At 44.6% G+C, this 13,611-nt stretch overlaps 1 protein-coding gene across 5 annotated transcripts in view; it reads right to left on the bottom strand.

Moving 5' to 3' along the window:
- The window catches only part of RIMKLB (ribosomal modification protein rimK like family member B), a 50,557-nt gene extending 39,778 nt beyond the window's left edge, over positions 1 to 10,779 (bottom strand). For 3 of the 5 annotated variants that reach the window (XM_059493747.1, XM_059493750.1, XM_059493749.1), the window contains exons 1-3: positions 10,626 to 10,779; positions 8,903 to 9,404; positions 2,623 to 2,843 (exon numbers count right to left, since the gene is read on the bottom strand). In XM_059493747.1, the coding sequence (XP_059349730.1) occupies positions 2,623 to 2,797 (175 nt within the window). In that variant the 5' untranslated portion in view covers positions 2,798 to 2,843; positions 8,903 to 9,404; positions 10,626 to 10,779. Of the gene's footprint in view, positions 1 to 2,622; positions 2,844 to 8,902; positions 9,405 to 10,418; positions 10,542 to 10,625 lie in introns of those variants that run through there. The other 2 variants (XM_059493751.1, XM_059493748.1) reach the window with 2 other exon arrangements.
- Positions 10,780 to 13,611: the final 2,832 nt, after the last annotated feature.

The following is a 13,611-nucleotide window of genomic DNA, read 5'->3' as shown; positions in this document are numbered from 1 at the left end:
TCTACTGTTAAGGTATAAGCCATGTGGTTTGTGGAAGGGACAATTTTCACATGTATGTATCCCACGGTTCTGGTCAATTTTCCTAAATTTAGAAGTGTCTTTTCCACTCTACCCCTGTGAAGTAAATAATTCAAGCTTTTTAATATCTTATACTAAACTTTTGGTCTCTGAATTCTCCAGCCATGTTCCTGACAGTCAGCAAGTCCACAAGAAGGATTCCTGACTCTATCATCTAAAGAAATACCAAATTTTTGAGGTTTTAAATAGCACCCTGTAGTATCCAACTTGACTGTGTAAATTTAACATTCTTCTAACAATTTACTTAAGAAATTTTCTTGGTTTTAAAGGACAAAAAAAGCTCCAATCACAGTATGAATATATGGAAAAAAACCCAACTATTATTTCCTCCAATATCACGCATTGCCTTCAGAGTTTGAGCCTTGAATTGCCAAGCTTTCAAGACAAATAATAATAGAAAAGGAAGCAAAAGCACATGATTATCCACTGAAGGTACATTCTCTTCATCAACTCCTCTATGTCATAGAAAATTTTACTCAACCTGGATTCCTCACACAACAGTAGATAACAAAAAGGGTACAGAATGCACTACCTCCTGGATTTTGTTACAGGACACCTTTTCCTAGGCCAACTGAGGTTTTTAAAAAGGAAAATTAAACACAAAGCTTTTGCTTGTGTCCTCTAGCAGAAATCTTTACCAAAGCAAAAGCTCTAGAAAAAACACAACTGGAAAATTAAGAGAGAAGATTTTTCATTGCTCTCCAAGAGAAAGAATTGTTTGATACAAGACAATTCTCACCCCTCAGAAAAAAAAAACCCTGAACAAAACAACACAATTAGACAGACCAGACTACTTATTAAAAAAATTCTATCCACGATTTTTCAGCATTTTTATCTCACTCTTTTTCAAATGGTCAGTTATTTACATCATATTGAATGAACACTCTGTATGAGAATAATACCCTTTTCTTGTATTTTGTTCTAGCAATTTTCTTAATTTTTCTTGTTCTCGGACTACACATTCTTCAATATTAGTTTTCCAACATTCATTTCTTTTACCGTTTTCCTTGCAATAGACACAGTGCTAGGAGACATTAGACAGAAGAGAGCAGAAAGGTCCACAATTCACACTTGCCCTATTTAGTTCCCCAAAAATAGACACAAGACAGAAAACAAGAAATCACCAAGAAATAAAAAACAGTTCTGAAATGCTGAAGGACTAATTATGCATCTCAGAGACTGCAGCTACAGTCCACAATGCCTATGTTCCCATCACACACTGTCCAAAGGAAAGCACGCTCAGAACTCAGACTTTCTGACAAGAAGTTACCTTGATTTGAAGACATCCTACAGAATTTCTATCTGTGATAAAAATCATATGACTCCTCAGATTAAAAGACAAAAAAGGTAAACAGAAGTTTAGAAATACCAGAATAATAAGTACTGGATTTACCATGCATGTGTTTTTAGTTGATTGATTCATGCCAAAATAGGGTATAAATTCTGACCAAAGTTCTTCCCCAGAGTCAGTTTTATGATTCCCTTCCCACATAAGATTACCCAAAGAGGAACAAGGTCTACATGGCAGCCTCTTCTTCACAGCTGAGAGACTTTCATGTTTTCTTCCCACACAAAATTAATCTAATACAACTTTCAGAAATGTAATTCTTCCCTGGATCTCCAGCAACACATGTTTTTTGACTGATAAATGGGGAAGAGGAATGAAAGAGTTAAAGGTAAAAAAACCCCCACTGCAATCTCCTTGCTTTAGGAAATCCAAATTAAAAAATGTTGAAACAGAAATAAATTATAAGTGTTACACAGCTTGACATTGGTGGTATTAGTATCTTCCCATCACATAAGCCTACTATCTACAGTAATAGATAGTAAGTAAAAAGATAGTAATAATCCTTTTACTTAACATTTCTAATGCAACTTAACATTTTACTTTTCCTTTTTAATCATCACAGGAAAAAAAAAAGCTAGAAGAAAAATAGAACAGAAATCTTACCATTTAGTTTTTAACACTGTAAATTGTAGTAATAGCTCAAATTATTTGATGCACATACTTTATCAGCACTGTTTTTGGAATTCACATAACTCCACATCCGTACAGCAGCATGCTTTAGTTACATCACATTATAACCCCTAGTTCTGTGACACTTTGTACTGCTCATTGAAAATTCCTTTTAGATTATTTCCAGTGTTTTCTATTTTGGAGCCAGAACACAAACAGAAGAAAAAAGTACCTCTGAGACTCTTAAATGTGACCCACAAAGTTCAAGTACTGAAGCTCCATGATTTCTTATTAATTCAGGGGTCCTGTAGTCCTTACCCTGGACTCACCAAAATGAAACAATCCTCCTCTTTTTTCTGCAGAGGAAAGGTAAAAGTGCTTCTAATGCAAACTAGCAAACTGAGCAATTATATTCGATTAACATAATACTTTCTAAAAAAACTGTATGATGTACATCTACATGATTTAGATGAATGGCAGGCAGTCTGGCATACATGGGATTTGTTATTAAATAGTACCGATGCTCCATTTTACAATCTTTTTCCAAGTACCCTTTCAGCACACTCCCAGCCTGAGCTCATTCTCACCAAGATTTCCATCCTCAATGGTCAGCACCACCTCATCCATCACCAAGGCCCGGAAATCCAGCTCCTCTTCACAGCACTTGGCCTTCAGGGCTCTCAGGATCTCCTGCTGAGGGTAATCTTCTCTGATGCGGCGGTCTGTTAGGAACCACAGCCTGGGAGCAACCGAACTGCACATCTTGGACTTGTCTTGCAACCTTCAAGGCCTCCTTCCAGTGGAACTGCTAGACAGAGGAGAAGAGGAGACTCTGTTAGAGTACACTGCCTCTTATCTTTTTGATCCCTGCTCTACTAAGTGCCATTTCCTCTGCACAAGTCAGTCCATTTCAACAGACTCCCAACCTCCAGAAGCAAAATAATGTCTACACCTACTCTGCAAACAAAAGTACCAGCAACAGAAACAAATCCATTTACATTCCATGAACGCTAAATGCTAGAAATTTGGTCTTGGTCCTCATCCCAGCTTTGTCCTCAAAAAGTACACAAATATGTAACTGAAAACAATTTGAATGGTCACATCTGAAGGCCAGAATTTCAGCTTCATGATTAGGATAACTCCTTCTATTAACTCTGCCCCTCTCCTAGGCACTGCTAAAAACCCAGTGACAGACTCGAGTCATCTCTTTCCCTCACATATAGAACAGTAGAGTGTTGATAAACTCTTTAGGTTAAAAAAGCAGACCAGAAGAACAGAAATTCATTCCCACAGAATGTTCCAGGTAACTATTTAGGACTGTTTTGCTCTCACAAATATTTCACATCTGCTGTGAGATATACTTATACTTAGAACTATTTGAAGTAGTATCCAGAACACGTAATAATGGAAAAACCAATGGAACAAGGAGCACCAAAAAAATGTCAGAACATTAACACACGCAAAATAAAGCAAAATCTGGGCCAGAGTTTCAGTGGTAGCCCTTTCTTGGTTCAAATCACATTTTTTAAATCACCTTTATACATAAACAGCACTAATGAATTCAGGCCCAAGAACTGAAAACACAGCTCCAATTGAAGAATTTCAATAGGGTTAGAAGAGATAATAGTAAGGTACTGCTCCTTTTGCTTTGGAGCACTTGGACTATTTTTGACTGAATATATTTTTACTGAATTATTTTTAAAGCTGTAAACCAATTACAGGTGCATAAATGGACTACTCCTTTGTGTTCAAGAAAAACAAGCATGATGTAGGGAACAGGAATTCCGGAGCAAACCAGAACAGTTTTCTGTACCACCTTTAAACTTTCTTATTAAAGTAAAGATGAAAAAATCATTACTTTCACCAATGTAACTGACATGAGCTCCTAGCAGAACTGAATTCTGAGATAGAAACAGGAATTTTGCCTGGTAGTCATAATGACTGCTGCCAGCACACAATGTAAATATAAAACCACCTTTAGTATATAATTGCTATCACTTGATATTACAAAGAATTTTAGTTTCTGCAGCAGGTCTTAGGACAAAGGATTGTTTAGTTACAACCTTAAGAAACAGCTAGGTTTTTCTAGTATTAAAAAACTTTTTTTTTTCAACCACAACAACATTTTCTTAATAAGAAAATAAAATTTTAAGTGGACATTTTTATTCATGGTACTGAGAACCATAGTAACAACACACAAAGACTGTGACTTTTTTTTCATTGATTTGGTAAATGAGGTGCAGCAATAAAGCCAAGAACTACAGTTCTTCACACTAACAGACTGGAAAAAGGCAGAAGCTATGGAAACACGATCACAGATCCAGACCAGCCCTTCAATGCAGTCAAGATGTTCAAGGTAAAGCAGGAAAAAGAGCATTTGCTCCCTGCAGAAAAATGGGTGTGGGAGGTTATAAGGAGTATCTTTTGATCTCTTCAAGAACCTCTTTGTTCTTCAAAGCAGCTCGAAGCGAAAAGGACAAGATGAGGCTTGGGCTGGCAATGGCTGACATCTCTCAGACCCTGCCCCACTTGTGTCTCCCTCAACAATGCATGTCTGAAGGCGGTAGTTTACAGGGAACTTCCTGCAGCAACATCCTGCGCCGGGCGGCGGGACAGGCTGTGTTTCTGGGCAGGAATGCCCCCGCCGCAGGCGCGGCCCGGGGCCCGGGCTCTGCCCCCAGCGCTGCCGTTCGCACAGGGGCTGGCCGCGCCCAGCAGCGCCACCTGCCGCCCCTGCCGGGCAGCGCCGCTCTGCCCCCGGCCCGGACGGGCCCGTCCCACACACCCGCGGGAGAACGCCCGGGGCAGGGAAACGCACCGCACACGATTCCTCAGCGCTAAGGAAAAAATACATAAATCAGATACCATCATATATTTCTGCCTGCTTGGGGTTTTAGTTTGGCTTTTTGTGGTTTGAGGCTTTTTTCCCCCTCAGTACTGGTTCTAACACTAATACAAGAACCAAGTATTTTCTCCCCATTTTTGCTTTCTTTGCCAATCTGCTTCAAATTTTCCCAAATCTCTTCTCTATGTGGCCCCACCTCCACCCCCTTAAATACACTACCACCTTCCCCTGACTGTCATTTCAGCACTTAATTCCTTAAAAATCAGCTAATATCCTTCTCTTTCCTCCATCTTCTACTTTTGAAAGAAATTACAACATTGTCAAGAAGGGTCGTCCATATATATCAATGTGGATATACAGCAGGTGTATAAAAATGCCTTGGGTATGGCTATTCATCTCTCTCCTAATACTACATCTCATTTGCTCCAAATCTTATTGGTTTTATAAATGTATATACAAAAGCTCCCATCTTATCATAAGAAAGGCAGGTAAATATCTCAAGTCTGCAAGTAATGACTGAGAAGCTCACTTTAGAACAAGAGACAAGCCAGCAGCAGAGACAGAAACTAGCAGTCCTACATCATTGAACCTTCACCTCCAACCCAATAGCATTTTTTTTTCTACCCAAAAGAATTTCTTTTTCTAACATTCTGCTCCTAAAACCAGAATATATTCATCAGTTTCAGTCCCACCGAATAATCTATTTTGATTGTGCAAGAAATCTCACATAAAACAACTTGCATTTACCCTATTAACCCAAACATCTTAAAAATCCCTTCCACATTCTCAAGAAAATGGTTTGTAGGAGGAAAGCTGGCCCTGCAGTCAGATGCACAAAAGCATTATGCTCTGAATTTGGATATCACTGCCAGAATTCTTCCCTGAAAATCAGCTCCACCCATTTCAATCTAAAAGACACAATCTCAGACAATGCTGGGTGTGCAAAGAATACTTCCTAATCCATGAGAGCATCTATTGCAAAGTTAACTATGGTATATATAAGGGGAAGAGCAGATGTTTAAATAACTTCAAGATGGCCACTTGAAGTGCACTTTTCACTCAAAGCTACTACAGTCAAAGTAAGCACAATCTTCCAATAACTACTTCACAGATTTATGAAATTCGAAGGCAAAAAATAATCATAAACTTAACTGCACGTTACAGACTGGGAGAAGGGAAAAGGGTGGTATCAAAGTAAAAGGTCTGTGATAAAAATCAAACTGTGTGTCACTCCAGCCAAGCAGACGCTGCCACAACTGCTTCAGGAACACACTGCGTAGAACAGATTCCTTGCAATTTATAGAGGGAATGAAAGATCACCCCAACTTTCAGCTGTAGCACCCTTATTCTGCTTAAGGCAGGCCTTACTCCAGCAATCACACAGCAGCTTCCTTCCCTCCCCAGCACATGCAAACCTATTTCCTCCCACATTCCTTCAATCTGCAGTACACCTCTAGCAGCTGCTCTAACAAAAGCACTCACTGTGCTCTTTTCTACTTTACATCATGTATGAATATGTTTTATTGAAATAACAGGGAATTCAGCCAATCAGATCAGCTGTCTAGAGAGATCTGGAAATCTTCTCTGAAAACCACTCTTTTTGCCTTAAAGGAGCTGTTCTCTTCAGAGAAGATTAGAGACCTCCCTCTCCCTCCAGGAATGGGAGATTGGTCTCCATGGCTCATTTACTCGTTCTCCTGTCTTCAAAACCAAAAAGCAGGAGAAAAATAGACTCATTTCTTTTTCTTTTTCACCGTGATGTATTTCCCTTAAGATGAAGCAAGAAACCCATTTTTAGGAGATACTGATTAATTCATGTATTATTGATAAATGCTTAAGATAAAAGGTATCTAGTATGCAAAAAAAATTCAATATTCTTTTTGTTCACGATGCAACTACTCAATGCTTTTGTAAATTAAAAAGTCTGGGTTGTGTCTTCCCTATGGGAATAATGAATGGAATCCCAGATGTTTATAGCATCAAGGATCAATATGATCTAGCTATTCCACCTGCTCAAGCTGTGATCTGATGTTGCAGCACACACCCACTGCCTACAGTGGGATCTGGGAAACACCTTAGTGGAACAGTTATTACCAGCAGCCCCTCCCAGAATCGCCCCTTTTTTAGAGCTTGGCTCAGACTCTCAGCTACAGCACTGTGCAGATAACACAAACTCCACAGTTTTCAGTGTTTAAAAGAGAGGTAAAACCTAACCTTAGTTTTAGCATACCTCTAGACATGTTTAATTCTTACATCTGAGATACTGACAATAAAAATCTCAGGGAATTGAGAAGGAATGAGCAAAAGACTGACAGTCACAACCGCCATGGGAAAAGGAAGAACTAGGAAAAACATTGCTCCAAGCACCCGCCTGACTATGAGTAACATTAACAACACCACTAATGTTTATCCCTTAATACTCATTTTCAGAACATTGCTATTCAAGCTGGAAAAGGTATTTTGACTTCCTTTTCATCATACATTAGCTAAGGCTTGCAACTGAGTACACATTTCCAAAGAAACCAATCATCTCTACCATTACAGCACTTTCTAGAACGGCTGGAAGGATGCATTTCAAGACAGTGAAGACCTAAGAATGGTTGGCAGACGCTTTCAAGTTATCTCCTTCAGGAGACACTCAAGGCAGATCTGAATTATAAAGTCAATCTCAGACAGCAGACCAGTTAAACAGCTAATGAACAGTTGTCCAGCACATGACCCAGCATGTAATCCATCATACACTGTCATGGAAATCTCTGTCTCATCTTAATGAGAAGAGAGCAGTATTTGAAGCACCCCAGAAATAGGACTTTGTATGTCACAGGGAGAGCAGGTCTGCAAACAGTTCACAGCTGTTTCGAGCATAAAGCACAAGTGATTTTTTTTCCACACAAAGATACCAGAATGATGATCATCTTAAGAAAATGTTACGAAATATGTATGGATGATGAATATATCACATGGTGATAGAGAAAAGAACTGACATCTTTAGAAAAATAAATCCAAGATAAGTCAACTCGTTTCTGACAATGCTGCTTCATGGTGATGCTTAAGGCCAACATCAAGAAAAATTCCTCTTTTACGTACCAGAAACTAGTTTTCCTAAAACTGTCACATAACTGTTTGAGAATCTTTGGAAAGAACACATTTTTAAAAGCTGAAGAATCTGAAAAATTAAAGTATTTATTTAAATGCATTTTATATAATATATTGAAAAGCTGCAGCACAATCTGTCCACTGCTGCTGCATTATCATCCACCCTCTACACATGCATCGGAGAATTGAAAGTCTCTGCAGGCAGGTGAACCCCAAGCACACCTCTTTGAAAGCACATCACAGTATTCACCTCCTTTTCCCTTTGAGATTTGTATACTGCAACAGCCAAAGGACATGGGAATATATTAATTGTTCCCATTCATTCCCACCCCTGCAGACAGGCAACTGCACTCCCCATGATGGCTTTCATCTCCTTGTCTCCACCTTTGCACTGAGTGATGTTCAGGATGCTAGCAGCAATCCTGCCAGGCACGGCTGCCTCTGAAAGGCGAACATCCACACCCCCCATCTTTCCTCCTCTGTGTTCACGCTTGCAAGTAGAAGGCAAGATTCCTCATTCACACACCCCACTTCCCCATCACCACCGAATAATTCATTCTCTTTCCTCCCTGCAACATGAGCCCAATACTGGTCAGTATCAGCCATCCTCCTACTTTGGTCCTGGTATTTTTTCCAACAACAGGCTCTCAGCTTTTTCACGCCCCTCCACTGTCCCTGTGCGCGCACGCACGCCCGGCTGAAATAAAACAACCATTTCCTCCCACATCAGCTGCTTTTCCACCTGTGCCAGGTTCCCCCGCAGTGTGGTACAGCAATACCCCCTCTCCTCCCCGATCCGTGTGTACACAGCCAGTTTTCCCTCCTCCCTTCCCCCACCCCACAGTCTCCGTGCACGCCTCTCCCAGCGCCTGGAGTGGGGGAAGGGAAACATGCACTGCGTGAATGAATGGGCTGAAGAGACTTACCAGAAATTTGGTGAGGAAGGAGTGGAAGACGAAAAAGACACTAAAGATGGGTGTTTCCTTCAGCGTGCCAAGTGCTGCTTCAGTTCTGGCTCCCTTAAGGAGGTCACGTGTCTTGCTAGGTACCCCTTTTCCTGGATCCTTGACTAACCAAAAAGGGTGGCACAGAAGTGTTCTGGGTGCCTCCCTGCACTACACCCCAAAGGAGGGAAGGGTACTACTGAAGCTCCCAAAGCAAGCAAGCAATGGTAACGCTCTCCTGGTCCTGTCAGGCACTGTCTAGCGGATGCCTCTGGGACCAGGGTAGATTTCTGAGGGAGGGAAGCGGGAGTAAATGAATGTTTAAAATAATTCCCAAATTGTTCTCCCCTACGGAGCAGGGAAAGATGGGAAGGAGTAAAAAGAGTACTGGTGAAGAGCTGTAGCTTTCTATGTAAAAGAAACTCAATCCTCGTGTCTCTGCTTCCTCAGAACTAAACCCCTAAATGACTGAAGTCACCAACACCTAGGGAGAAAAAAAAAAAAGAAGAAACATCCCTATTAGACATAAACATACAAAGGCATGAAATAAACTAAATCCCAAAGGAAGAAAAGGTGCTATTCAAAACAGTAAGCAAAGTCAAAAGAAAATGATGACATGAACATAATTAGGGGAAATGCGCAACTTTAAGTATTTTACACAAATATGCTATCACAGAAAGCAATTCTAAGGGGGAAAAAGCCCACAAAGCTAAGCAGTTTGTTCTTTTACTTAAAAATGTACGTTCAATGGATAGATAAATCCGTACCTACAGGGGAACATGTGAGGAAACTAAGTTTCTAAACCTACAAAAACTATTCCTATTTATTTGTGAGCCTTTCAACCTTTAAACCTCTCCCCCAGAATAACCCTTAGGATTCAGGTGAGACTGGAGAAAAGTACATTTCAGTTCAGAAGTGTGTATTCCTATGCATAAGGAGCATGTACTCCCATGCATTAAAACCCACGCTGCCACAGAAAATAAACAGCGGTTTATAAACGGTGACCAAAAAAAGGAAAAACAAAAAAAAAAAACCCAAACCAAAATAACGTGTCTAGAGGATGATTGCTTAAATGATGGAATCAATCCAAGATTAACAGAGTGGCACGCTTGGAACACGGAGCCCCTGGTAAGATGTCAGGCAGTAAAGGCACCGAGGTGCCACCAGCTCTTTTTTAAACACCGGAAAACAAAAGGGGAGAGGAAACCTAGTTGGGAAGATCTTGTTGCCAGACCCAACGCCAGCCACACACCCCCCTAGCTCCATCACGGGAAGATCAGCCCCCACAGCCACCGCCGATCCCCACGGACCCGTGCGGGGACGCGGCCGCCGAGCGAGCCCGCGGGGCGGCGGCCCCCACCCACCCCGCGCTCGCAAGGCGACCGACCCGCCCGCGGAACGCGGGTCCCGGGCCGGGGGCGCGGCCCCCCCGCCCCTCCCGCCCCTCTCCCCTCGCACCACGAGCGGCCGCCGCCGCCGCTCCCCCTCCGCCACCCACCTGGGCGCCCCGGCGGGCGCGGCGGGGAGGCGCGGGCAGCTCGCCCCGCTCCGCGCGCGGGGGATGCAGCACAATCACCATGGGCGCAGCGCGGCGGGGCGGGACGGCTGTGAGGGGACGGTCCCAACCACCCCCCCGCCCGCCCCCTCCCCGGGCACGGCGGACCCCACCCCCGCGGGCTCGCGCCCGCTCAGCCCGACATCTCACCCGCCCCGGGCACCGCCGAGCCTGAGGGGACCCGCGGGGCGCCCACCCCCACCCCCTCCGGCACCGGGCCTGGGAAGGAGGGCGCGGGGCGACGAAGGCTCCGGGGAGACGCGCCCCTTCCTCCCCGCCGGCGGCGCGGTCCTAGAGGGAAGCGAGCGACGCGACGCGACGCTCTGCTCGTCCCCCCCCACCACCACCCCGCCTTCCCCCTCCTCGGTGTCCCTCCTCCCCGCGGCTGAGGCGAGGAGGCCGCGGCTGTTCCCTGCACCGAGCCCCCCGCCCGCCGCCGCCGCCCGCGCTCGCTCCCGCCGCCTCACAGCGAAGCGGCGGCGGTGCCGTAACGGCCGGGCCGGGCTTGGCACGCGCGCGGCGGGCGCGGGGGAGCGCGAGGGCGGCGGCGCCGGGATGCCTCGGACCGGACCGAGCCGAACCGGACTGGACGGGCCCGAACCGGCTCGGCGCGAACCGGCTCGGACCGAACCGGATCGGACCGAACCGGGTGGACCCGAACCGACCTGAACTCGTGAGCGGCGGCAGCACCGCTGAGGTGGCCGAGGCCACTCCTGTCTAACGGCTCAGGCCTCCCACAGAATGGGTCAGGTTGGAAGGACCGCAGTGATCGTCTGGTCCAATCTGCCCGCTCCAGACAGAGCGCATGGCACAGGGTTGTGTCCAGACAGTTCTCAAATATCTTCAGTGAGGAAGACTCCCAGCCTTTCTGAGCAATCTGTTCCAGTGCTTGGCACCTGCACAGCAAAGAAGTTCTTCCTCATATTCAGGTGGAACTTCCAGAGCATCAGTTTCTGCCCGTTGCCTCATGACCTAGTGGCTGGCACCATCAAGCAGAGCCTAGCTCCATCCCCTTGGAATCCCCTCTTTAGTTGCTTATAGACATTGCTAAGGTCCCCTCTCTTCTCGAGGCTGAGCAGGCCCCATTCTCTCAGCCTTTCCTTGCAAGAGAGCTGCTCTAGTCCCCTCATCATCCTCATTCCCCCTCCAACCTGCTCCAGGATCTTCATGTCTCTCCTTACTGAGGAACACAGACTGGACGCTGCACTCCAGATGCAGCCTCACTAAGGCCAAGTAGAGGGGCAGGATCACATCCCACAGCCTGCTGACAAAGCTCTTCCTCATGCTCTTCCTCACACCCACTCCTGCCCTTCTCCCCCACCCCAGACTGGGCTTTGGTCCAGCTCCGACTGCCCTGGAAGACCCCAGCCCAGATCCTGCCATGCCCACCCAGTTGCTCCATCTGTCAGTGCAGCAAATCATACAACACCTGTTGTGCTTGTCGCTACTGCTGTTGGCATGTGGTGTGCAAAGTCAGAACCCTTGTAGTTTGTGTGACAGGTAAATGTGTGACAGAACCACAGAATCAATTTGGTTGGAAAAGACCTCTGAGATCACCGAGTCCAACCTATGACTGAACACCACCATGGCAGTAGATCATGGCGCTGAGTGCCACATCCAGTCTTTCCTTAAACACCTCCAGGAGCAATGACTCCACCACCTCCCTGGGCAGATCTTTCCAATATCTAATCACACTTTCTTGTGTGAAAGTGAAGAAATTCTTCCTAATATTCGGCAGAAACCTTGCCTGGCACAGCTTAAGCCTATGTCCTCTCACCTTATGTTCTGTGACATGTCCCCCATGCCGCACATCATACAGCATCATGTGCCTGACATACCCAGCATGTAGCCAGGGCTGCACCATCCCTTGCTGCTGTCACTTCTCTAAAATAATAACTGCTGGCAGCAAACAAATATGACACATCCCCTTTATCAACCGACACACCTTGTTGATCAGTTTCTGTGGCACACCTACTCAGTTTCCTCGGTACCACACCCTTTTCATTCACGATATTGTATCAGCTGTATATTTCACATTTTCCTGTGTGAACTTCTCCTTCACCCAACTTTCAGAACCTCTAGACACAACACTCACACTGCACACCAGGGGAGCAACACGTGTGTTCCTCAATAACCTGTGTTGCACTCCCAGCTTTGCAAATATGGGACACAACCACTGGTCATTCCCAAACACCCATCCTACCACGAATGTTCCCATTCAACTTGCTTTCTTCTACCTCTTCAGCATGTGGCAGTGCTGTCCTACCCATCTTAATTCTCTCGCCTGAACGACAGTTTGTTCATTTTGTTCTACAAACATCTGGGTCCTACTCCCCAAACCTCACATGTGATTCAGGCACCTCTTCTGAAAACTATTTGCTTAATGAGTATGAGGCAAGGCTACCTCACAGGTGATGTCAGAGGCCAAAATCCCAGACATCATCCAATGCTCTCCTGTCTGCTTGTGTTGCTTGCCAAGACTTCTGGCTTCTAGCAGCTGCAAGGTGGAAACCACTTCCAAATTCAGGCTCCCCTCCTTCTGACTCTGTACAACAGTATAAGGAAAAAGATACTATCACCCACTTCAAAGCCAGCTTGAAAGCACAACTTGAGAGCAGGAGGCAATCGTAGGCAAGTACCAGCAGGGTAAACTAGCAATAGATAATAGATACAGATAAAGAACACCAAAATGCTAGACAGCATTTTTGTTGTTTTGACAGAAGCAAAATACTACTTTTTTGACAGAATTACTACACTCTGAAGCCTTCTAGAACAGAGTTCCCATGTGCATGAAGTTCGCATTTTCAAAAGTTGTAATTTCAGGCTGTGAGGTGCACGGGGTTTGTTTACACAGAGAATTTGCTAACAAAGAGCTACTGTGGTATCGCTGCTCTGCTGAAGATTGTGCAACAACTGCACATTGCCAGCATGCACACGTATTTCAGAGTAAGAATTGCATGCTGGTTTTGAGACAGCATAAAGCAAAGAGGAAAGAAAAATGTCTGCATTAGGATTTATATAACTACTGTGACACAGTAATAGCAGATTTTTTTTTTAATATATTTCAGTAAGCAGCCAAGTGGTAAAGCAGGTGCCTCTGCTGCTCAAACACGGTTAGCAGTTTGTGGAAAGAGGA

The sequence above is a fragment of the Ammospiza nelsoni genome, chromosome 2 (assembly GCF_027579445.1).
Source record: "Ammospiza nelsoni isolate bAmmNel1 chromosome 2, bAmmNel1.pri, whole genome shotgun sequence".
Lineage (NCBI taxonomy): Eukaryota > Metazoa > Chordata > Aves > Passeriformes > Passerellidae > Ammospiza > Ammospiza nelsoni.
Note: the sequence above shows the minus strand (reverse complement) of the source record. Positions and strands in the feature narration are given on the sequence as shown.